General features: G+C 39.1%; 1 protein-coding gene across 1 annotated transcript; it reads right to left on the bottom strand.

Moving 5' to 3' along the window:
- Nucleotides 1-699: 699 nt before the first annotated feature.
- Nucleotides 700-26,406, bottom strand: csnk1da (casein kinase 1, delta a). The gene is made up of 9 exons (XM_084743364.1): nucleotides 25,903-26,406; nucleotides 14,534-14,644; nucleotides 8,800-8,948; nucleotides 6,973-7,201; nucleotides 6,713-6,883; nucleotides 6,058-6,206; nucleotides 5,634-5,802; nucleotides 3,870-3,982; nucleotides 700-802 (listed from the first exon to the last, which is right to left on the bottom strand). Exons 1-9 carry the CDS (start codon nucleotides 25,976-25,978, stop codon nucleotides 752-754), a joined length of 1,218 nt encoding a protein of 405 aa, XP_084599490.1. The 5' UTR covers nucleotides 25,979-26,406; the 3' UTR covers nucleotides 700-751.
- Nucleotides 26,407-26,927: the final 521 nt, after the last annotated feature.

The raw sequence follows: 26,927 nt of genomic DNA on the forward strand, positions 1-26,927 counted from the left end.
ATCACCTTTGAAAACAGAACATTAAAAGTCCTTTTGTCCCATTTTTAAAACAAGGGGGTATCCCCCTATCTATATTACATTTAAACCTAAAACACCTACAAAAGGGGATTTAAAGACTCTTTGAGGACACAAAATAGAGTTTAGGCACTGTCCTTTAACACTGCCATGATGGATCACGTGTCTTCCTGCTTTAAAAAAGTCCCACACTATTTTCAACAGCTAACAGACTCGTCATTCTTGTTAAGTCTGACCAGTGGAGCTGGTATAAGAGAAATTTTAATGCTAAAGAACAAAAATAAGTAAAATCAAAGTTAAAAAAAAAAAAAAAAAAAAGATGCCAGAGAAAAGTGAATCCATGGCTTCATCAACAGTAAGGAGGAGGAGGAGGAAGAGGAGGAGGAGGAGGGGAGTGTTTCCCAATCTTCCATGCGAGAAGAAGGGATGCTGAGGCTGCTATGACAAGATGGTTAAGACAACCAAACTGTGCTCCACCCACCCATCTCTCTCTCACACACAAACACACACACGCACATACACTCCTGGTTGTGCACCTCTTCCTCTGTCAAGTGAACAAGAGCGCAGCCAGACTCCTGTGCAGTTGTTGGTACTCCTCTGTGTCAATTAACAGTTCTGTGTGTGTATGTCTGTATGTGTGTGCGTGTGTGTGTGTGTGTGTGTGTGTGTATATGTCTGTGTGTGTGTGTGTGGTGCATGTTGAGGCCTCCATGGTGCACAGGTGGATGGCAGGGTTTCACCGTGGAGCTGCAGACTGGAGGCCGCTGGGTGTGACCCGGGACAGAGCCTGCAGGAGACACATGAAACATATGGTCATTTTTATGTTCACATCAATCTGCAAACAAAGAGCTAACTGTATTCCAGATAAAGAAGTAATCCGATTACAGATACAGTAAAAATGTGGATTATTAGTAGGATTACAATTTCAAAATAAAGAACGATAGTACCATAAAATAATAATTTAAGATAATCAATTGCTTTGAGTTATTTTTCGATTATTCTTTCATTTCAGCTTCTAAAATGTTAAAGTTTTCTGGTATATTTACTCCTCTCTGACAGCAAACTGAATATCTCTGAGGTGTGAACAAAACAAGACATCTGAGGACGTCGTCTTGGGCTGTGACCAACATTTTTCACCGTTTTATGGATTTTATGGTGACTTTGAACAGAGCAATACAGCAGCTTCAGTTCCCCTCCAGAAAAGTCTGTCTGACAGCAAGATAACCAGTGAAAATATTCTAAATATAGTGTCCACTTTCACTGATAAAGATAAGTACGGCATACAACAACTTCACATAATCCGAATTATCCTTTTAATTAGTTTGTGTGGAAAAATACATGATTTGACTTTGTGCTCCACACCTAGTAGTGACGTCATGTGACTGCGGGGGCGAAGGGGTGAGTCTGGGTTTGAGTTTGTCTTTCAAACACATGAAGGTGTGTTCAGGCAAGTCTCTGCCTGCACCTCCTGTCTCACTGTAACCTCAAAGAATCAAATAAAGCCAAAGATGAAACTAAGGCACCGAGTTGATTTGTGCTTCCAAATGCCCCAAACGCTTCAGTATTTAAAACTGTGTGGTTCATTTGAATCAGTTTCTGATGAATACACTGTCCGAATGAAAACTGTTGAAAGTGAGGTGTGTGGATCATTCTGTGTAACACTTTTAAGCACCTCATAGTGTTCATTTCATTGGTTATGTGTTTCATATAGTCTTAGTTTTTTATCAAATTTTATATAAGTCTGTTTACTGACATTTTTAATCTGAACAAGTGTCTAAATCAGATAGGGCTGCACGATTTGGCAAAAAGAATCATATTGTGATTATTTTTGATGGAAGTTGTGATTCCAATACGATTAGTGGAAATGATCAGTTTTGCATGTTTCCAGTTCAACAATATTAAACGCTGTGGAGGCCACTACATTAATCACTCCAGGTCTCAGGCCAAATATAGTGATTAAAGGATGTGGGTCTAAAGTTGTGGTGTAAATTTCACTAAGGGAGTTAAATATGGCACACCAAAATAACTGCAAGTTTTTGTTTTGTTTTTTAAATCATATTTTGTCAACTTCAGTTTTTTTTTTTTTTTTTTTTTTTTTTTTTAGTAAAATTTTAGTTCAAAGTTTGGGCATTTTAGTCTCATCTTAGTCAAAGAAAACTATTTTTGTTTGATTACAGTCGATGAAAAATGTTGACAATTTAGTTTTTCTTTGTCATCAGATTATAATGAACATAGTCAATCTAATCCAACCAAAACAATAATTGTTTGTAATTTCATTTCATGTAAGATTTGATCTTATTATCTGATGAAAAATACCAGCTGAACAATCCACAACAGAGCATTCATAATGCCACTACTATTTTACTAGCTGGTTTAAAGGGACAGTTCACCCCCAAAGAGATACCAAGTTTTGTCAGCAAAAACAAGGAGAGGTTTTGGTAAAAATGTTATTTTTATGAACTACATTTTAGTAATGACTTTTTCTCAGCTTAGTCATGGGAAAAAAGTTGTTGAAGAACAGATTTCATTCTAGTTCTCAGTAGTGCTCATAAACTGAACACTACAATGCTGTCAGCACCACAAATGACCTTCACCTTTCATTGTATTTGGATAAATAGAGAAATTCAATGTTTTTCTGCATTGAGTTAACACACTGTGTATTTTGGAAAATTTGGGTTAAATTTTCCCAAATACACAGTGTAATTTGACTGTTTTACATAGTCAAGCCAGCTGCTCAATAACAATACCAGCAAATGTCTGGTTTCATATGCAGACAAGAAATTATAATATATGCATATTAATGGATGCAAATGATTTAAATTATTCATCAGGACTTAAACAGCAGCAGAGATCATACAAAAATAAAATAGTATTACATTGGTTCAATGTGTACTGGAATGAATTTAGAATTTTTATTATCATAAATGATTTTGCAGATTTTATCTAAAGGTTAAAACAGGAAAATGGTTTGAATGTAGTTCTGATGAGACACAAAGACACACAGAATTGTAATACTGCCTTGTTAGGATCAACCATTTGATCAAGACTTGTGGTTAGTTCGATGAACACAGTAAAAATGTTGTTTAAGAGGAATAAAGAGGACTTGGAGTCAAACTCTCGACCCGCATGGAGAAATTAAACCCATCCAGCATGTTCAATAATAATAAATCACTTAAATATGTTCAGGATGACTGCAAACACAAGAGACAAATAAGACATTTAGTCTACTTCTTCCACATAAGCAGAAGTACAGCTGAGGTAAACATGTTTAGACCTTGTCTGGCCGCTGCACTCTTTGACCTCCTGGGGGAGCACTAGATCTACAAAGCATAAAGAACAAAGGACCTAATGATGCTGTTAAACAGCAGAGACCTCTGGCAGAATGGTAGGAGATGCTGTTAAACTACTGTTTACCTTCATATCTCCACTGTTCACATTACTCTGTCTCATGTTCTGATGTTGGCAGTTGGTTGTTTCATGTCTGTTATTCATTTTTGATGGAAAATCCACAAAAAGTGGAACAGACTAACATGGTGCAAGTGAAAAGGGAAGTGCTTTGTCAGTTACTGGCTGAAACTGATCTGTACGTGCTGATGCATACATACTGTGTCTTCTCTTGTAATAAACAGTTCCTTTTTTTCTAGACAGTCAATATTTGTTGGGCAACTGAACACAGATGATTTATTTCATAATATTTACGGTAAAAAAATGCAAAATCCTCCCTCTGTTCTTTTAATTCCCCTTAGTCACTGAATGAAGGGTATTTCACATCCTCTCCTGTCCTGCAGCTGATGCATGAGTTTGGTACATGAGACCCAATAAGTAAGCACAGTTTGTGTGTGTGTGTGTGTTACCTGTGAGGTGGACATGCGGGAAGTGTCCTGACGTCCTGTTAGGTCTGAGGAGGAAATGTTGACAGGCGCCCCACGATGAAGACGCATGCTCACCTTCCTCTCCTTCTCCAAACCTGAAAGACAAAAAGGTGCCAGAAGTCAAACCAATGTAACAAATCGACCATGTGGATAAAAACAGCCATGCTAGAAAAAAGGAAGTTAGTGATGCATGATAATGGACGTGCCTTTTCTCATCACTGGCAGACAAAATATAATGCTTTCCACACCGCTCAGTGAATGCGCACAATAAGAGAACTACTGCTGGCAGTTTTTTTTGTTATTTTTTTGTTCTTCACAATTTGTTGTAATGATCAGGATGACGGCTCCTAAAAGGATAGCTTGCCAAAAAATGAAAATGGGTTTAATTTTTTATTCCACAAAACACTGCTGGAGTTTCACAGGAAAACAGTGTTACTGAATCTCACAAACTTCCCAACTGAAGTGAATGGTGACCAGTTTTCAAACATTAACAACCAAATAAAACATAAAATACCGCTTGTCTGGTGTAATCCAAGTCTCCTAAAGCCCCAACATGCCAAGTTGACTTGAAAGACGTAATTTACACCATGTTTTTAGCCTGAATCTTCACTGTGGATCCTTAGCCTGGAGCCACGTTCAGGAACCACACACACACCGTCTGAACTGGGTGTGTGTGGTGTGAAATAGCACATGTGCAAGTGAATGGCATGTCTGGGCTTTAGGACACTTGGATTAAACCAGACAAGCAGTATGGAGGCGTTTTATTTTTACTTTGTTGTCTTACATCTGAAAACTGGTCACCATTCACTTCTATTGTTTGGGAGAATCTGCAACACTGTTTTCCTGTGAAACTCCAGCAGTGTTTTGTGGACTGAAAAACTAAACCAGACCTTCAACCAGCAAGAGGGTGAGTAGATAACGACTGAATTTTCATTTGTGAACTTTCCCTTCAAGATAAGCGACTGAATCCTCCTCACATGACCGACACTGAGCAACCACTGCTAACAACATCTTTACTGTCCATTTCAGTCACCTGAAAAAACCTCTGCACCACAAATATACAGTATGTGCACCACATCGGCATTATTAAAGCATCATGTCATTATCAGAAATGTTCATTTAGATAGGGTAATGTACAGATATGAGACTAGATATCATTTTAAACTCTGGATGTCATTATATCATGATATGTCATTAGGTGTTGTCTTTTTTCCTGGTTTTAAAGGCTGCCTTACAGTAACATGTTATTTTCTGAACTTAGAAGACTGTTCTAGCTGTTATTTTATTTGCTTTTACCCACATAGTCATTATATTCACATTACCGCTGATTATCAAAAGTCTGACTGTTTTAATATTTTGTAAAAACACCAATATGCATCCCTACAATGTTGTCTTAATATTGATAAATATCAAAAGAGGCATTTGGTCAAAAATATTGTCATATTTAGTTTTGTTCATATTGTCTAGACCTAATATAGAAGTTCTAGCTTAAAGCCTTTAATGGCCAATATATCTGCACATCCCTACTGAAAACAAACATTAGTTATTTATAAAAACAGTCACAGAAGTCTGGTGACAAATAAAATTCAACATAAAGACTTCTAGGTAACTAAACCTTTATTTTTGGAACCAATATCAGCACTTTGGTCACCAAACTAAAGACCTTTCATTGGTTGATTTCTGCTTCCCCTTCCCCTATTAAAATAGTGTGTATGTGTGTGTGTGTATGTGAGTGAGTGTGCTGACCTGTGTGTGAGGCGGGGTTGAGTGGTGATGGAGCTGCGACGTCCTGAGCTGCCCTGGCTCTTCCTGAGGCTGAGGCCATGCCCCTGGCCCCAGGGTTCCTGCTGTGCCTCAGCCTCTCCTCCCGCTCCCGACGCTCCCTCTCTGCATCCTCCACGGCCCGGTTGGCACCCTGACACACACACACACACACACACACACACAAGGTTGAAGGTTCATCTCTCAAAGTCATCTTATGGTCTGGAAAAACAACATTATCAGACATTTTAAAAACAAACCACTATTAACTGAATAATCAGGAAAATAATGGACTGATTAATCAACTATGAAAATAACTGTTAGTTGCAGCCTTAGAGTGGTTGTCTTCACCCAACAACACAATGACAAAGAATTAAGTGGGTCTCCTCGATGTGACAATACAACTTACAAATTTGAGCATGTTCCAGTCGAAGACATAGTCGTAGGAGAAGCCCTGTCTGTGGAACAGGTTCCTGAAGAGCTGGCGGAGGTACGAGTAGTCGGGCTTGTCGTCGAACCGTAGAGAACGGCAGAAGTTCAGGTAGGTGGCAAACTCAGCTGTGGAGGACAAAGAAGGAGAAGGTTCATACCTGAGCTGCAACAAGTAGTCCATCAAAAGAAGTTTAGCTGCCAACTATTTTGAGAATTGATTAACTGCTTCAGTCATTTTTCAAGCAGGTTGCAGCTCCTTAAATTAAGAGAATTTTGCTGCTTTTCTTTGTCATTCATCACAGTAAATAAAGAGGTTTTGGGTTTTGGATTGTTAGTTGGACAAAAGAAGCGATCTGAAGATGTCTATTTGGGCTCTGGGAAACTGATGAGAATTTTTCTCATTTTTGGCATTTTACATAGTAAATGATTAAGCGATTAATCATGACAATAATTATCAGGATAATCAAAAGAGCTGTTTGCAGCAGCCTCAGTTCACACACAGTGTGAATACTGCAGCTTTGTGGCAATTACTTCAACAAAGACTATTCAAACACACCAATTTCCATCCAAATATAAAAAGTGGTGCATGTTTTAGTGATCAATAGAAGACAAGAGGGAGCAGTTAAACATACATGGGTAGCCTTTGCAGAGAACCTCAATGGGAGTGGACATCTTCTTTTCACTGATGCGTTCGTACTTCTGCCTCTTGGTGGCAGCTTTGAGGCCTTGCCAGGGCAGAGAGCCCAGGTTGAAGTACATGAGGACGTAGCCCAGTGACTCCAAGTCATCCCGTCTGGACTGTTCTGTGGACACAGAGAGGACAGAGTCAGATCAGCAGCCAGGAGGAGAAAATGCATTCATAACATAAAACAGGATTCAGAAGAGGCCTTACCAATGCCCAGATGTGTGTTTATGGAGGCGTAACGGGCGGTGCCAGTCAGGTTCTTGTTCTCACGGTATGGGATGTGCTGGTGTGTGCGGGCGTCGCGGTATTTCTTGGCCAGGCCAAAGTCGATGATGTAGACTAGGTTGCCCTTTTTGCCCAGTCCCATCAGGAAGTTGTCTGGCTTCACGTCTCTGTGGATAAAGTTCTTGGAGTGGATGTATTCAATGCGGCTGATCTAGAGGGAGAAGCAGGAGAGGAGCTGATGTCAGCTTTGACAGGCAAACACTGTGGACCAGACTCAGATACAAGTAGCACAAACATCCAATCAGTCAACTTAAAATTTAGTTTTGCTCCTCTCTACATGGTGAAGCTGTGCGCATGGGGCTCCAAGAGGAGAGATACTCTCTGTCATGGAGGTTGATGTCCTTTTTGCTGTCTTTCAAAAATCTAAAGCACAACAGCAAAGTTTGTCTTTATCTGCTCTAACCTAAGCCGAGAACGTTAGCATGTCCGGCTAACTAGCTTGCTAGCTGCACTAACATTTCCTTCAGCCAGACAAACTCATAGTTTATTTTTGCCAGGGGTTACACTGTGATTTGTTATGTGTAGGGTTTGAGGAGGAGGATGTGGGCTGGAGCAGAATCAAAGTGGGCCAACGATGACGCATCTCTCTCAGGTCTAAGCTAGGTTAGCATAGCTCTTATCCCAGCTCTCATCCCAGGGCAGTTGCGGTCCAGCTGCTCCAGCTGGGCGACCATTTAAAGGACCGTTGCAATTTATCTAATCCCTTCACTTCCTTTTCCATGTTAATGAGTATATTTATTTCATCCGTAGTATACATTTACGTGTCTTATTTCATTGTGCATGTTGCTTTAGGCTCAGTCTTTTAGCATTAACATTATGTTTGCAGCCGTTAAGTAACTTTACATATTTAAGAGTCTTTTGCAGACTTCTGGTTATAAACTGTGTCAGATGGAAATATTAAGTCAGCTGGAGATGGATGTCTCAGCTGACTCAAAGTGTTTATGTATTTGCATTAGCTGACATTAGCTAGCTACAGTTTTTGAAATCTGCCAACAAGAGTCATCATTTTAGCCAACAAATTTCAGGGTTGCCAGCTAGAAATGAGAAACTGCTTTTGTTTACTTCTACGTGGTATCAGACACCTGTTTCAGAAGTTACGGCCCATTTTGATGTTAAATCTGCCACTGTTAGCACTGTATACTGCATATGTGCAATGCAAGGATGAAAGCTCAACAGACATAGCAACAGTAACTAAGTAGGGTGGGATTTAGTGAAGGGTGAATCTGAACATACTACTTTGTCGTAAGATTGCGCTTTGAACTTTGACCTTCTGACTCAAACATCCTTCACAGTCCAACGTGAAATGAGTAAAAAGAAAAAGTTATGCAATCTGGAAAGCTGCTAAAATCTGCCTACCAGCATCTCTAAGGTCAGAGGCACAAAAAGGTGGTTTCCAGAACCCTTGACGGTCATTTTTGATTTCCAATTCAACTTGGAGATCCTGTTAATTTTAATTCAGGTGCACTGTTAAACTGCTTCCTTCTTATCCTCTTATCTAATAGCTCTTGGTTTACAATAGATGCAGTCAATCTATGCCATGAGTGATGGTCATATTTACAGCATTCATATTTGTCAAGAGAGCTAAAAGACAGAACATCTCCAGGACACAATTTACACAATAACAACAGTACCCTCAAGATAAAAATACAACACTGCATCTAGCAACTTCATATTGTTGGGCTAGTAGCTTCCACTTTGTACCCCCCCTTTTCCCCTTCCTCTTTGTTCCTCTTCCTCTCTGGCTCTCACCATCTGGTCAGCCAGCAGCAGGACTGTCTTGAGGCTGAATTTCCGAGAGCAGAAGTTAAACAGATCCTCCAGACTGGGCCCCAGCAGCTCCATCACCATCACATTGTAGTCGCCCTCAGCTCCACACCACTTAATCGTCGGGATACCCACTGGAAGACAGAAGAGAGCAGAAAACAGGGGGAAAAGGTAACATTAAATGGGAACAACAAATGTGCTGGTTGCAGCTTCTTCAATGTAGGAATTTGCAGATTTTCTCTGTTCTGTTTCTTTGCAAACTGAATATCTTTGGGGTTTGAACCATTGGTCGGACAGTACAAGACATATGAAGACATCACCTTGGACTAAAATAATTGACACAACTTGATAATGAAAATAGTCATTTGCTACACTAATAAATGCCTGCCGTGAGTAAGACTACCCATCATTCACTGTGTGCACCATTATTATTACTAAATTAAAACATACAGAAGATTGTTATGTTGATATTCTGTCTGGGATATTACTGTTTGTTTCCAAATCAGAAAACTCAGAGATCAACCTTAAAACAAAACATTTACTTCAAAAATTAAGTGATTATTAAGAAAGACTAGTATTTGTGTAAAATACTGTTAGTGGCATGTAAAAAAAAAACAATCACCAAGAACTAGTATAAATCAGAACCTCCAAATATCAGTGGATGGACAAAATTAAAGAAATCCATTCAATGGAGCGGATGACCTTTTGTCTGAGTAAGAGTATTGGGTCCATGCATAAAGTTAAAAAAAGAGGGGAGGACGAGGAAGATTGTTTTTTCGTTTTCAAAATGAGGCTGAAAGTTGAACTTTCAGCATTAGTGTCAGGCATAAGGAAAGAAAAAATCAGCAGAGGAACAGAGTCAGAAGAATCACAATGTTGAGAATAATGCTGAAATACCCTTTGACTTTACTCCCAACACAATATTTCAACTTTATTCTCAACATTTTGACTTTATTCCCATAATCAGAGTGACAGCCACTGACAGAAAAATGTTCAAATGCACCAGACACTCAACAGTAAATCATTACTGTATGTCTCAAATCTACCAGCCACATTCATATTTTGCCAGCACTTGACTAGTGGCTGGTGCTAATTTCCCACCCTGCCCATAATGCAGAATTTAAAAAAAGAATCTTCCTTAATGATACATCATGCTGTCTTTGAAAATCAATGGAAATTCTAGTATGTAACAGCTCAGGTGATAAAATACACACATTGTACCTTTTATGGTTAATATGAACATGTTTAGATAAGCATTCTTCCTTCTGCTTAGTGTAAGTGTATTCATACAAGCCTATTTCAGTGCTTGAGGACTGTGGGTAGTCATAATTGTAGTCCTTATGTTCACTTTTTTTTTTTTTTTTTTAACATTTTTTCAAAGCTGCCTTATGGAGGCCAGTGTAATGCTACTATAGCGAATATAAATAGCTATTTGAAAGGCTTGATCCAGCACACAGTGTCCATGGGCCGACACACAGGAGGAGTGTTAAGGCAGAGGCCAGCTGGTTTAGTAGTAGCTGGTAATTGGCTGACGTTGCCAAGGCGAAGAGGCCATCTGGCATTTCCTTCTACAGGCAGACAGCAACAAAATGCTGCTGCTCAGCACCTAGCACTGTGCGCATGCACACACACACACACACAGTCTGCATCAGCTATTTATATACATACAAACGCAAATACATCCCACAGTCTGGGTCAGCCACCATGCCCCAATAAATCCTACCACGCTGGAACAAAAATACAAATGCATGAGTGTGCACAGTTGTGCTGACAGAGACGAACTGTCTCCTGTATGTGCTCAGTCCAGTCTACTGTTTGCTATGAAGACAGAACAAAGCTAGTGAGGCCAGCATGAGTTCTTCAGCCACTGTAGTAAACAAGTTTGAACACTAAGTTGAAGCACACCACAGTGGTTTCAGGCGTTACAGGGCTGCCAACATGAAACCCTCTGCTGATGAGTGTGATAAGAAAATGCAGTTATTGGTTTTCTTCAACATGTTGTACAGACTGACCTGACAGAACATCTAAAGCAATACAAAGTCAGTGCAATACTGTACAATCTTCAGCCTCCATTGCTTCTATATTTATTTGTTCTTTATTATTATGTCTTTGTACCAAGAATATTTACTTTATTTTTGAATATAATTTCTAAATACTTCTTTTACTGTATATTTATCTTTTTATTATCATCCCTGTTCTGTCTTTCATTCACTCAACTATTGTCACTACTTAATTCACTAATTTTAATGGAACTTCCCAGTCAAGTTTTTGCATGTTTGTACTTGTATAACCGGTGTGACAATAAACACTTTGAAACCTGAACTCAGGTTCTTCCTTGCTTCTCCCAAGCATGTGCGCATGTTTTATCTGATTAGGAAGTTGTTTATTTGATTTGATTTGTTTCACTACTCTGGTGCATGACGACAACATTAAATTCACAGAAATGTATTTCTGTGCACTGTTTTTTTAGCCATGCTAGCAGCAATGTCAATTTGTGGGTCGATTATGAGGCCTGATCAGCCATTTTCTACAGATGTTCATGGTCACCAGAAGATGAATCTGACTGACTTTGGTGATGCCCTGACTTTTCTCTAATGCCACCACAAGGCTGACATTTGTGGTTTTTCTCTCAACCCATCCAGTCGAGGCAGACGGCCATTGAGTCTGGTTCTGCTCGACGTTTCTGCTTGTTAAAAGGGGAGTTTTTCCTCGCCACTGTTGCCAAGTGCTTGCTCATGGTGGACATTGTTGGGTCTCTGTAAATATTATAAAGAAAGCCAATTCAACTCACAAACCATGGGCTGATTTTGCCCTTTTGAAATTTTTTATGGCTGCAAGAGGCTTCATGCAAATCTGGTATTGAATATTGATATTTTCCAAAGTACTGTATAAAAATGACAAATTTCAGTATTGTGAAAATATTATGTGTGAAATTAATAGACTTGCACCGATTAATCGGCAGTGCTCGGAATCGGGCCGGTTTTCACGTGACTGGCCTTGACCGGTGACCGGCCGGTCAGCGTCACAAATCCGGTTCTGTGCCCGTCATTGTCACACACGTTCTGCACGATGGTCACGTCATGCGCGCAGCAGACAAACTGACCGTGACGTCAACACAGCGCTGATAACAGCTACACACTCTGACACGTCTGCTTGAAGATGGTGTCAGAGACAGATTCCAAGAACAAGATAAAGAGAAGACAGACAGTCTACAACGAAACAGAGCAGCTGACAATGTCGCAAAACAGCCGTAAACTGTCTCGCACTTCAGGCTAATGCTAGCAAGCTAGCAGCAGACTGCTGTTCACAGAGGGACAGTTAAAATCTCACCTCCTGTTCTGGCTGAAGAATAAACAACCTGTGTTGATGTGTCTCCTCAAACATTTTCTCATCCAGACTCCTTTAACTTCTGTGTTTGTTTTTCTCACGGCAAAGTTTTACTTCAAACTGTTGCACCGCGTTAGTCTCCGGTTTGTTTACATCCGCTTCCACAAAAGATCACGTGAAATCGCGTCCCACGAAATCCCGCGAGATGATATCGCGAGATCACGTTCACCCAATTCATAATCTTAATATAAAATTATAACAAGGCCTGGTTGTAATCTGGTTGATTTTGGAGAAAGTATTAAATTAATATTTAATAGTCAGTGTCTTATTATGAACATATTTACAAGAAAAGTTGCAAAAATGTTTGTGAATGCTGTCAATTACAGTTCTTAGAAAGACTGAAAATCGGAACCGGCCAAAATCGGAATCGGTAGGTCAGACCCCTCAATAATCGGAAATCGGAATCGGCTAAGAAAGTTGAAATCGGTGCAAGTCTAGAAATTAATAATAAGATATGTATCTCTGAGCTACTTTTAGACATCTAAACCATACTCTGTATGATCTGAACCAGTATGGTATTGGTTACGTCTTTTTTAAGCACCTATGTGCTGTAATTGGCTGCAATAGAATTACAGCCATTTTGCACCTGTCATTCACTCCGTCAAGCCTTGCGGTGCACTCTGGGCCGACAACATCATGTTAGCTGAGCTAACAACAACCTTTAAAATGTCTCTCGAAGATAAAGAGATGTACATTTCATTGTGAAAATCACCAGTTACAGAGCAAATGGATTGACAAGTATTTATTTACTTTGCTAGTCGTAACAAGTCAAAAAATCTGTGTATTGTGCAACAAATAAATTGCTCTGGTCAATGTGAGGAGGTACGACAAGTCAAATCATGGCTAGTTTTCTGCCAGTTTTCTAATGGCTCAGAGGAATATATCTATTAACATTATACTGGAAGAGTTATTTGTGCTCACTCATTGACAAAGTATTCTGTGTGGTCCACAAACCCCCACTTTAGCCCACTTGCTAAAGTTACAATCTAGACCTGCTCTATATAGAAAGTTCCCTGAGACAACTTCTGATCTGATTTGGGGCCACATAAATAAAACTATTATTGGATGAAAAGCCATGAAATTTGGTTCACCAGTGTTCATCATGTTCCCCTCAGAATGAACTGTAAAAACTTTAATGATTCCTCAATGTCAGTATTTAAAACAATTACTGATGCATTTTGATTAATAAGTAATTTAAGTAATTTATTAAGAAAAAAGCCAAAATTCTCTGATTTCAGCTTCTTAAATGTGAATATTTCCTGATTTCTTTACTTCTCTCTGACAGTAAACTGAATATTTTTTGCTTGTGGACAAAGCAAGACATCTGAGGACATCATTGTGGACTCTGGAAACACTGACAAACATTTTTCACCATTTTAGATCATTTATGGACCAGACAACTATTAACTGAAATACTTGTCAGATTAATCGACTAGTAAATAATCATTAGTTGCAGCTCTAATCTTCATGCAATAAACTAACAAGCTTTTAAGCCAGGGGTTATTGGTCCGATCATATCCATCTGCCTTTGTTCACATCCTCACCAAAACTCAAGCATAACGGACGTACACAACTCAAAATATATAACACAGGTCTAGTGGTTTTCCATTTTACCATTTTAACGTGGAACTCTTACTGTTACATAACTGTTATTGTTATGCCTTTAAGACAGTGAACATGGTAATTTAATTTACCTGCTTAATGTCACCATCATAATTGTGAGCATTTTAGCAGGCTGACAATCCACTTCTCTGTATTGGGACTGTTCACATGTTAAAGTGAAATTGTAAGGAGCTGCGCTTCTGTGAATAGTTTCCTCCAGCACTGTCGGTCTCACACACAGGACATTGTGGAGGACATGTGTATAAAACACAACCTTTCTCGGCTTCTCCATGTCACACTGCTGGTCAACTTTGAAGTCCTAAGTCACAGTGGGTGGCAGCAGTATGTTTTAGAAGTTCAGGTCACAATGAATGGCATTCTGTCATGTGCAATTGGGAGGGAGGGGCCAAGTCAGACAGGTTCTCCCAGCTAACCATTTACAGTTTAGTTTCAAAACATCCAAAGTAGGAGAATCAGATACATCTTAAAGATTTACCTAATACACCATGCTTTTCCCAAGTTAGTTTTTCAGTAAACACATTCAGTTAACTGAAAAAAGTAAGTATAATGTTTGTCAGAGGCTCCACACGATTAACGACAATAAATGGATGCTGGTTTATGTTTTATGTGCTTGTAAATATTCATGTGGGATACTTAAAAGCACCAACAAGACTTCAGTGTGGCAGGATGGATGTGTGTGTGTGCATGTTGTGTTAAGAGCATACAATACCTCCACCCTGCATCATCTTGTAGATTTTGCTCTCTATGTGGAGCTGTGGGTGTTTGGTCTTCACACATTCCAACTTGATGGCGACCTCCTCTCCAACCGAGATGTCAGTACCTGGACAGACGGAAAGAAACAGACAGAGGTCAGCTGCATGGAAACACAACACACCATTTTTGCTTTAAGAATGCAGCAGAGGGGGAGATCTTCTAGACGTTTAAGAGAGTGCAGCCAATATGACATTGATTTATTAGCTGTATCTAATCTGCAGCATGAGTTATGGACAAGTCAAAGGAGTCTCAGGTCAAAGTCCAAGGCGTAGCATGTGTTTATATCATGTTTATTCAAGTCCATCAACTCTATGAAGCTAATTAGATATGAACATGATTAATAGTTTGCCTTGTCATCAAGTTGTATAGTGAGCCCACTGGCAGCTGGTCAATGAAAAAAAAACATAAAAGACTTGTGGCTGGTGATTAAAGTGGAGAGGGCCTGCTTGGGCACATGAGGACATACCAGTGGTTAACACAGCACAGCCAGCCAAAACGGAAGAGAAACCAACAGAGTGCACTGGATGTACCCTGCTCCCCTTGCATGTGTAGTCGAGATTCCCCACAGCTGTCCCTACATTTTCATGTAACTTCTCTAGCAGACAGGAAGATTTTGTCTATGTGAGAGCACCAACAAACCAGAGCTTCAGCTGCTTTCTTCCTAAATATGGTTACAGGATCCAGTTCCCTCCACATAAACACAGCAACTGGACACCAGGTTACGTAATCCTATTTCTCACACACACATGGTCAAACAGGCAGCAGTTAAATCATGTTGGCTAACAGCAGCACCAATGGAGCAATTGATTTCCCTGTATGATGTCATCTGGGCGGGCCCAGCAGCACTCACCAGAGCAAGGCGCACGATTAGGGCTGTGGCTCAGTTTAAAGCTGATGTGTTGTAAAATTTACAAAAATGTTGATATACTGCTGAAGAAACCTGTGTGTATTTGTGATTGTACAACATGCAGGATGCTGCTGTCAAGTTTTGTAGTGATGCAAAACAACGGTTTCAGTTCTGTTGCAGATCTTCTGTGCAACTAGATTAAATGGTATTGATCTCCCTCTGGCTGCCCCCCCAAAATCCATATCCAAATCAGTCTGTGTAGTGACTTTAAAGGGTCAGTTCACCCAAATCACAAACAACAAATTTCCATTCCCTTTCATAGTATCGGGGAGGACATTTTGTTTCTCCACAGGGGTGGAAGGACCAATATATGGAAAAAAGCTTTTGTCCCTGCTGCTGATGAGCAGATTACTCAGGTTGGACAGGTTGGGACAAACTGTCAATAAAGTTTTTAAACAGGGGTCATGATCACTGTGTTAAATGGCAAACATGGGAATGTCTTACAGGTGGGCCTCATTATGGCCAATAAGAGGACCTTTAATTATTAATTAATCGATTAACAAAGACGAATGAATATGATTTATGTATGGAAATAAAAAAGAGTTTGCTAACGCTATCATGCTGACCTTTATTTCACTAAACTTTAGCTTTTGAATTAATTTTTATCAGTTGCTTCCCCAATTATTGTTAATGATTAATTAAAACAAATTGTGGGGTGGGGGGTGGTGGGTGAACTTTCTTTAGCTTTTGAAGCAGAGGCCAGAGTCCATGCCAGAAAAAGTCTGGGAACTCCTTAGTTAGTTAAAGCATCATTTTGGTTCTGACAGCTTCTCTGCCATAAGTCTACAGACTGAACCATAAATAAAATAAGTGATAGAATAGTAAAGTAAAATGACTGTAGTAGTGGTAGTTTGTTTTGTGAACAGGGGCTGTTCTGTTTCAGCACAGCACTTCTAAACTTAAACAAAGACACATAACTCACAATGACTTGTTGTTCTAGTTTTGTCCTTGCCCAATAAATCAATCAGTAACAACAGTAAACAATTCTGCAAAGGCTCTTCAGTCTGAACAACACATTTCGGTGCGTTGTCTGCTGTATCACATAGGAATGTGATTTGCCTGGACAGATTTTCCTGGGGAATGCAGCCCCCCGCTGCTCTCCTCAGAGAAGGGAGGCTGTGTGAGAATGTGTGTGTTATGTGTGAGAATGTGTGCATGTAGGCCTATGTGGCTTGTGTGTTTTTATCCTGAGCTGTGCTGCTGGTGAAACATGTTCAGACACATCCCTCTACACTGGTTAACAAACAGCAACGGAGGCAAACTACTAATGGCTCCATTTAAGCCGGTATTAGCCCAGACTTTCAGTGTCCGCAAGAGCCCATGTGGCGTAAATTTCGTCATTGGCGGGTGTATGTGTAGGCTCTGTGTGGACATCTGGGTATCCTAAATTTTTCGTGACCGTTTGCATTTCATAAAAATGATTTATCCAAGTCTGTGTTAGATTAGGGATACTTGTTTGCTAACACAAGCTGTTGTCGTTAGTGCTGCACAGTACACAAAAATTTTTTACTGTGCAGCACTAAATTTGGTATGAGAATTTTCCAACATTCTATATGTGTTGTGAGTCAGTGTACCTCACATAAGTGCTGATTTGTGGCGTTTGTGTTCAGTTAAGCCGCTGACTGATCTGCGCACTCACCACTCTACAAAGCCCTGTGATGCATGTGACTTTTATGCTCAGGCTGAATGTTTTCAACTCACACTTTCAAGTTGCAATTAATACTATGTTGCAGGCAACAATGTATCAAGTTAATTCAGGGTCTTATTTTAGTACTTTTTTAAAATGGTTAAATAGCTACAGCGCATGGGGCTATTACCACTAGCTACATGTCACTTCTAAGCTACAGTGACTATAATGTCAGACAGCCAGTACAAAAGGCACACTATCACCATAAACTTTGCCAACAAAACAGTGCTCATAGTGAACATAATGACCCTGAATAACGTTTGATTGGAAATAGCCTGTTAGTAAAATCACAGTTTGTTATTTTTGAACTGTTCATAGAATAATACATGGACACTGTGCAGGGCAGGTTTATAAAAGCCTAAATAATAACATTTGACACAATAAATATAAGTACATATGAACAACTTGCCCTCATGTGTATGAAATTAAAATCAAATGGTTAAGATTTCATTGTAAATGTATTTTGTAGACTCTGGTTCTCATGGTTTTGCAACAGCATGTATCAAGTATTGAACTACTATTCTTTCGGTCACAAGTATCATTTTGAAATCGAACATCTTAATACTAAACTTGGTTTAAGTATCAAAGTTAAAAAGGTGGTATCATGGCAACACTGTCTGTTATGGCTGTACAATTAATCGCAATATGTCAAGTGCAATATCCACAGAACTAGAACCATACCCCAATTTTTTGAAAAAGGGAAAATGTGTGCGCAAAGAGCATTATAATGAGGTACTGTAGTGCTGCAGAGGTGAGCTGACCTGAACATCTTGTTTATTTGGTACAGACCTCAATAAATATCATAACTTTAACAGGTTTTTGTTCTTTTTTCCCCCCCAGTGTACATGAAAATTGTAATGCAAAACTGATCATTTCCACTAATCATCTTGCACATTGCAATTTCAGTCAATATAATCACAGTATGACTTTTTAAACAAGCCCTGCAGCACTACTATTTGTTGTAACTCAAATGCCAAAGCGCAGGAATTATTCTTCTTCTTGCTTCAGGGGTGTTGCCACTTACTTCTGGATAGGCGAACCCTGATTTGCATGTAGGCCAGAAAACCCAGACTGACTGCAATCAGATTTGTGACCTGGCCAACTGAAATGCATTTATGTGGCTACCTGTAAATTAACTTGTCTTAAAACTCATCTGATTACATTCCAGTACAAACCCTTGAAATCACATGGGGCCAAATTGGCAAATTGCCAATATGCAAATATTTGATGGCATTTAACCCAACATCTACCATCACCTGTGTCAGTAAAACTGTTATGAAATGAATATAAAAAAGAATAAAATATCCACGCAGCATTAACAGACTTAAAAAAACATCTCTTTGTGTTTCAGTATGAGCCTGTTAATAATCACAGCAGAAACATGTCATGGTATTTGTAGCAAGGTTGTTGTAGGCAACTGGACTTGATCGAGTTCTTGAAAGTAGAGTAGAAGTAGTAGAAACCTGAACAGAAGAAACAGTAGAAACCTGAACACAAAGGCCTAATTTAACATTATTCATTTTAAAGTGTCACTTTTTTCCAGAGCACAGACACAAGGCACACAGGAAGAAGTGGGATGATGTGATGGGAGGGAAGTAAGTCCAGCCGCAGAACGCTAACAATACCCTTTCCCAAATACTGTTGCAGCTCACTGTGGGAGGTGTGGGAAAGACAGATGAGACATGTTGCACAGAGCATGTCAAAGTTTGCAGTGTAAGCTTGTCCTCTTGGGAGCTACTGGGCCTGTGGCTCAGTACATGAACCACATCAATCCCAGCCTTTTACTGTCAGATGTGTTCATGCACCATTCCTGGAACATAAACTCTGAAATGTGGACTTAGAGCACAGAAAAATGTATTGAATGGGGCCTTTCTTTGGCAACTGTAAGCAAAAAAAAAAAAAAACAGACAAGATTTCTTAACTCCAAAGTTCGGGAGCAGTAGCTGTCTGAGGTGAAGTCATCATAACCACAAGAAACGCCATAACTTTTCACACAATCGACCACAAAGCGGAAAGGCAGCACCAAAGTGCGTCATCAGTTTGAAAAATGAGTCACTACCAGCATTTGGTCTAAGCATGTCCTCTGTTATTGTTGCAGCTTTAGAACAACCTCACCGTTAACTTTGCTTATTCAAGTGGACCCATCCCTTTTAGCATACACTGCTGGAACAGTTTCAGTTTACAAAGATGTCACAAGCCAAGCACACGTTACATAAGGCCCAGTCGAACAGGTAATAGACGAATGAAGCGGTGCTGGATTCATGTCACTGTGCTACTGGTTTTTCTTATGAGGGGCTCAGACCAAAAATGGCTCTGCCTTAAAAACTGCAAAGAGCTGCAAACTGCACAAGACATTCATTTTTGTGTCCCTATGGTTTAGTTAAATTCAATGGGGATGAGAATTTGAAAATAAACTTAGAAAATCTAGAATTTCTGTTTTTAATCCACTTTGAAAGAATATTTGGGGAATGAATATTTAAATGTCTATGTGCAGTAACCATAAAAACTTTTGACCAAGTAATACAACTTGTTTAAAAATGGTGAACTTTTCAATAAAACACCCAACATAATCTTGGCATAATCTTACATTCAGTCTTACTTCTTAATATTAAACAAAAGTTAAAAAAAGGAAAAAGGAAAAAAAAAAGCACAACAATAACACTGTTCTAAATATCTGAATTAATGTGGGGAATCGTGTGAGTCAAGTCAACTACCTAAAGTGTCAAGTGGTATCACCAGTATTTTTCATAAAAATATGATCATATACAGGAAAATTAATTGTGGAATAAAATATAATCCACTACTGCAGTGTAATAGCATGTTTTTAAACATTTTTAAACACAATTTGTCAAAGATTATTTAGAAAACAGAGGTGTTTTCAGCATGTCCACTGCCCAAATATTGCTAGAATGCAAAAAAATTAAAATTTCATGTAATGTTTTAAAATGTCATTATTTTTATGTGTACATTCATATATAATCTAGGTGGATAAAATATTAAATATTTCTAGTCTTTTGTGGTTACACCACTTGACATTTTTAAATGCTTTCAATCTTTTTGTAGAAAATGTTAAAAATGTAATTTCAAATGGTATGAAACTCACATAAATACAAAATGTACTTTTTTTTAAAGGGTTTTTGAATTGCTCATCCTACCAACCCTTTTTATCACTGCCTCTCATCTTATAGTGAGCCTGGATTATCACATTGACTCTCATTTTCTTCTTCGTCTAGGATAATGCCACACATGTCAAAAGTAATCTACCAGGAGTGTGCCCTTACACTGGCCAGCACAGTGTGTTGTCACATGATCACAAGTTCAACTATTTTGCTGATGACACTGTTTTTTTTTTTTTGACAGAGTCTTGGGCATTTGCATCCGCAATGGGCCAAAGAAGCCACCTCATAAATATGAATGACAGGTAGGGCCAAGCAAGTAATCTGGCACATAATCTGCAAAACCTACAACCTGATGTTTTATAGATTAAACAAGATATAATGTGGTAACTGGTGAGCTTTAGAGGTGGATTTTGTAACCTCAGTTTGCTGCATGTATGAGAGTGGTATCCTCTTGGGATGGGCACTGAGGACTGTAAGTGGAACCAGTCACAAAATTGACTTACTTCCTATACAGTTTAAATATTTTATGTAATATATATATGTTAGTAAAACTGTCATAGCATAGAAGGTACACTGTTCAGTGCTCAGAGACTCATAATAAAACTTGTGTTATTAACACTGAAAACCCATATTGGACTACTTTCTTCCACACAGAAAATCCACAGAAATCAGTCAGGGACTTGATAAAGAATCGGTCGATAAGCAGAATCGATAATGGCATTGGTGTCAATAAAATCTTACCAATTCCCATCCTGAGTCACAACACAAGATGACGTACAAGAACCCTTTGTCTACAAACAAGCCTAAAATTTGCTCTCTCTCTCTCTTTTTTTTTTTTTTTAAATATTTGAGTCATGACTGATGGGACCAAAGAACAAGTAAAGAATCTTACAAATCAAACCAAATGTTTCACACCAATTTTCAGTACTTGATATTTTTCCATACTTCATTCTACAGACAAATTTTGGTCTGTACCAAAACAAGTATTGAGGGTAAATACCCGGCCCTTATGAGAGGTCTGTTTTCTTAAGCAGTGCCACTCAATGCATGTCTGAACACAGCCTTTTACACAATCAATATTCAGAAAATACATCTTGAGTCAAAACAAGGTGATGCCACAAAAAAGAAACTCGATAGTGTGTATTTTTTTTAGACATGTGCTGAATAAAACTCCAGTTCAGGGAGTTCTTGTGCGACAACAAACACAGCAACCAGATTTCTGTAGCTTGTTTCAACATGAACCAAATATGCACATCACCAGCAACCACATAACACAGGAGGAGATTCAAGGGAAAATCTGTGGAACTGCAACTTGACTCGGACACTCAACTGCTTCATGAATGACATATTGTCATGACAAGCCTCTCAAAGATTACAAACTACACCACCAGTTGTGAATATCTGACGGTCCAGCAGCACATAGAGTACGAGGCTTCATACCAAGAGCTGACCTCATCTCCTCCTCCTGCCAATAACAAACAGCCTCTCATAGTGATACATTCAGAACCCACCACCCAGACATCCCCAGCACACCAGGCTGCTCACACATTGTCAGCGATATTGAAGCGTTCACACACTGTGTGGGAGCATTAATGTGGGACTTACTGTGAAATAGAATTATATCTAATATCAGGTCATAGAACGCTGTCAGACCTTTATTTTCCTTGCACATTTTGCTATTCTTTAGTATGTCTTGTTTGACATTTGATTTCTTTGGTATATTAAATGTAGCCTTTAAAGGGCACTCACTGCAGGGTAGGTCAGACACTTAAATTTACAGAGCCACATACTGTTCTAGCTGATTAACAGTGTTACGTCACATTAGTCAGCAGCCACTCCGAGGGGAGGGAGAGAAGAGACTGTATAAGCAGCTGGCAGCTATCACTATCAGGCCAATCAACAGGTCATGGAAAACAGACTGGATGTGACTAATGCATGAAACACTGTTTAAAGGAAGACTCAAGAGGGTCTGCTTTTGTGCCATCTTACCCGAAAAGATGAATTTCATCTCTGTGAGTCCAGCACATTGATATTTAGGCTGCAACTAGCCTTGCACATCTCTGTCGATATACTCAGCTTATGCTTATGATTTTTTTAAAATACAGATTTAGGTGAGTATATCACTGAATATCACGGTTGTGGTGCAGAGCTCAGCCAATAGAACTATCTACTATGGTACTACCCCAGGTTCACCAGATCTTAAAACTGAGTATTTCAACCAGTGAGACTGGTCGTCAAGACATCAGGAAGCCAAACCTTGAGGTCTTGTGAACATTTAAGATTCAAATTGTTGAGGCATGCTGTTGTGAAATCAAAATTAAATCTCAGAGTTTTATGTAATGTTTTATAGTGAAGGCTACTTGTCTCACCTAAAACACACACAACCTCCATTGAAATAGTAAAAAAGTAACTGGGGTTGTTCCAATACAGATACCAGTAAAATGCCTCTGATAGAAACTAAAATGCTGAGTTGGGTAGCAGTTAGTCTTTGCATTGATCCAATATCATGCTGGCTACTTTATTACCCCCAAAATGGAACACTGCAACTTTCAAGCAGTGTCTTGTTTTTAGTTGAGCCAGGCCATACAACAATGACAGCAATCAAATCACAACCATTCATCCACTGTCTTCAGATTGGTACTTGTTATTGGCCGATATGCAAAGTTTAAGTATTGGAAAGGAAAAAACAGCACCAAAAACAGTATCCTGATTCACTTTTTCTCTGCTTTGAAGCCTCACCAGCAAACCTTTACAACAGCCTGACTGACAAAACATTGGGAGTACGAGACTATATACAGGAGTATACATTAAATATTAGTTTTGCTGTTCAAATACCTTGACAACAAACACTGCACCTAAGCATTCAGTGCAGCTCTAAACAGAGGACCTTAAAATATTTTTCAGTATAGTGGTAATAGTAAGAAGTTAAATATTTTATTAAATAAAACATTAACCACTTGGGGGAAGCACTTCTTCTATTTCACACAGCAAATGCCAGATATGTAAAGAGATTATCTCTTGTTTACATCATCATCTACTGATTAAAGTGATGACAAGACAAGATATGTCACAACCTGGGTGACCTTCTGCTTCTCCTTAACATTTTATTAGAGTAAAGTCCGAATATGCATTCATTTTGTCAGTGTTACACGCCATGATTGCATGGTGAAGCACTTTAACAGCAGGTGACACTGCATTGACTTAATATGTGATCAATAGCTTTCAGAATTAGAATATATTTTCATAACATATGCAATTTAATGGAGTGCCAATAAAGGCCTGAAAAGGTACAAGAAAATGCATTCACTTTGCACAGCACAGCAGTGTTGTGATGATTTCTTCACTACAGCTATTAAACTGACGTACTCTTTAAAGAAAATATGTTTTATTAAGAGAAATAAAACAAAACGTCCCCAAATGTATTTTCAGTTCAATAGCAGTAATATACATAATTCTATGTAATACTTGCAAAAAAAAAAAAATACTGATTGGGCCAATGTATTGGTTCACTGCTAAGTTCACACATACTTAATACCAATAATATTACATTGTATTGTTCTTGAATCATGTTGTGAGTGAGTACCAACAGCCAGGCTTGGATATTATTCTCTCTGGGTTGATTAGATATCAGCGATGAAGTGGTCAGTCCACAGCCAGTAAAAAACACTTCATGAATAAACAATGCCTCCTCTCTATTGTTGTTCAGATGACTAAGTCTTAAGCTTAGAAATGTGATCAGCTGTTCTCAACCACTGTTGCCAAGAGCTGTGGCCCTCCAATATGGCCAACACAGGATACATTACAATAAAGGTGGCGGAACTCAGTGTCAGGAAGATGCCCGTGGTGTCTGATACATTCAGTGTAGATTCTAATGAGATCGGTTGAGAATTTTTACACATTTATGTTTTGCATTATCTATGATTGTACCTCAGGGCAAAAAAGATCAATCTTAGGGCTCTAACAATTAGTTGCTACACTATTTTAATAAACGACTTATTCCTCAAGACATTTTCAAGCAAAAATGTCAAACACTTGCCAATTCAAATGGCTTAAATGTAAGAATTTGCTGATTTTCTTTATGATAGTACTACATGAAAGGTTTTTGGACTGCTGGGTTGGCAAAAGAAGCAATATGAAGATGTTAATTTGGGCTCTGGGAAATTGTGATGAGCATTTTTCACAATTTTTGACATTTTGTAGACTAAACAATTAACGATGAAGATAACTGGCAGATTAATTGATAATGATATTTGCAGCCTTAGTCATGATGAAGCTCCCACTATAATCTGCCTATGTCCAACCTGTCCTGATAACAGCATCACTGCTAGCAGCCAATCTAAATCCATTCTGTTAATGTAGTAAATAATCTTTAATTGGCACATCTAACATACATCTCGTCAATCTTTACTTTCAACGCGAGGCAACACATCCCATCAATTATTAGGAAAAAAAAACCTACTCAATCAATAGGCCAGAGCCCCTGGCCACTTAGTAAATTAAACTGTGTAATATATGAACATGTCCCCTCAGGCACTGAACAAGCAGCAGGATTTATTAACCATTATCATGTCAGCTGATACTCTCCAGGCCATGAAGCCTCGTATGATCAAAATAAGCCTCAAACTAAATGTAATAGACATTCTTATAGGTTATATTTCGTTTTTACTTTCAGAAGGCAATCATTTTTTTCTGAAATTAAACAGAATAAACCCCTGGAAACCTCTCAAGGGAATATTCCTTTTCGAGACCCACTAGTGTAGATATCCTCCTAATCTAATCTCGATATGAACAGAGGATGAAACTGACCAGGTCTCCTGTCTTTAGAAGCGGCTGTTCAGCACCAGTAAGTGAGTTACATATCATTTACCACTTAAGAGACTTAACACTTAAGTCTGTGGCCTGGTTAGCTCTTATGTGCTCGAAAAATTGCTCATTCCAGGAGAATAAACTCAAATATAAGCTAGGTTAGCTAATAAGCTAGCTGTAGCTATGCTTTAGCTAGTTACACTGCAGCCGTTAGCTTCCATTCTTGCCGTCAACACGGTTGATTTGAAGGTTCATTTGACATTATGACAGGAAACATTACCCGCAATTCGAGCACATTAAAAGATACATAGTTTAATGCCAATTATTACGGGTAACCAATGTCCTGCTGGTCGTGTCTAGAAGATAACCCCATACGCGCAAAATATCTCGCGAGACTCACAATTTCAACCAAAATCGTGGTTCTTCCGTAACCCTTACCCAGTGTTCTCTGTCCGTAAACATACTTAGCTCCCAACTCAGTGTTGTCACTTTTTAATACAAAAGTGCCTCATATAGACTGCACAATTAAAAAAAAGAACGCGCACGAATCTCGCGAGTGTTTCGCAAATCTAGAGGTCCCTTCTAGTCATGATCCGTCTTTTGGTTAGCTGCTTCGCTACACAGGCTGCTAGCTTAGTAGCTAATGCTGCTAACACTAAACAGTGAACAGCTGATTGACTATCAGCTCGTAATAGAAACCCCAGACAGGTAACGAACTGGGAAACTCTTCCAGCCTCACGCACCAGGCTCAGGTCAATGAAAACCAAATGGAAAGAAGACAGCAAGTGCCTTTGACCAGAACTTACCCAGATAGATGTCTCCAAATGATCCACTTCCAATTTTCCTGCCCAGTCTATATCGGTTTCCCACTCTCAACTCCATGATAAGAGATCTGTGGTCGGCTAGCAAGCACGCTCGCTAGCTCCAAAATATCCAAAAATGTTTCCGTGTAAAGCCCAAGTCTGCTTAAAATCAAAACAGGCGAAACACTCGATACACTGAAACCCCTCCGAGCGATTAATTGTGTCTTCTGTCTGTCGTCTCCGGATGAAGTCAGCTCTCACAATCTTTCGCCACTTGTTTTAAAATACTCCTATACTCATATTGCGGCAATACCGTGTTCGTTAAAAAGGCTTAAGTGTGTACTTTATGCTCTCGCCGGTTTTGATAAGGATACTCTTTAGTACTCCACGGATGAAGATGGATTTTGAGAAGGTAACGTTAACGATTAAGGTCGGCTCCTTTCCTCTAGCTGTCTCTGTTCTGTTACGATCCTGTTCAGCGATCTGCTGAATGTGTCTGACATCACTTCCCTGCTGGGTGGTGGTGAGGGAGGACACACACAGAGAGCCTCTCAGTAAAGACCTGCCGACAGACACCAGGATCGCTAACAGTGACGGTGCAGGCAAACAACCTCAGCTGTGAATTCTCATCAGCTGTAACATGGAACGATTTAAAAACGTTTTGGTCACATTTGTGAAACAGTATCTGATGATTAAAGTAACAATACTTACTTTCCACCGCACCCCCTGGACTTATTGAATCATTCATTCAGTCCGGCTTTTAAAGGTGTAAGATTTATAGGCAGAATATGGCAGAACTGGAGTAGAATATTCATAAGAATTTTTTTGTTGGTGTATAAATACCTGAAAATAAGACCTGTTGTGTTTTCATTACCTTAGAACAAGACAGATGGCGCAGGCCCAAAGACCCAGTCTTTGGGAATGACTGAATTAGACAGTGTATGCAAAGATGCACCCCATTCAGTCCAACAAGAGCTGCTCACCTGGTGTATAAGTTAAAAAGGTTTTATAGCATCCAGGTTTACTTC

The sequence above is a fragment of the Lutjanus erythropterus genome, chromosome 19, assembly GCF_056507025.1.
Source record: "Lutjanus erythropterus isolate fLutEry1 chromosome 19, fLutEry1.hap2, whole genome shotgun sequence".
Classification (NCBI taxonomy): Eukaryota; Metazoa; Chordata; class Actinopteri; order Lutjaniformes; family Lutjanidae; genus Lutjanus; species Lutjanus erythropterus.

Excerpts from the sequence above, each read along its gene's own strand:
- csnk1da (XM_084743364.1), bottom strand. The coding sequence starts at position 25,978 with ATGGAGTTGAGAGTGGGAAACCGATATAGACTGGGCAGGAAAATTGGA. Across the intron at positions 14,645-25,902 it reads ATTTGGAGACATCTATCTGG|GTACTGACATCTCGGTTGGA; the intron begins GTAAGTTCTGGT and ends CCGTCTGTCCAG. Across the intron at positions 8,949-14,533 it reads CAAGATGATGCAGGGTGGAG|TGGGTATCCCGACGATTAAG; the intron begins GTATTGTATGCT and ends TCTGTCTTCCAG.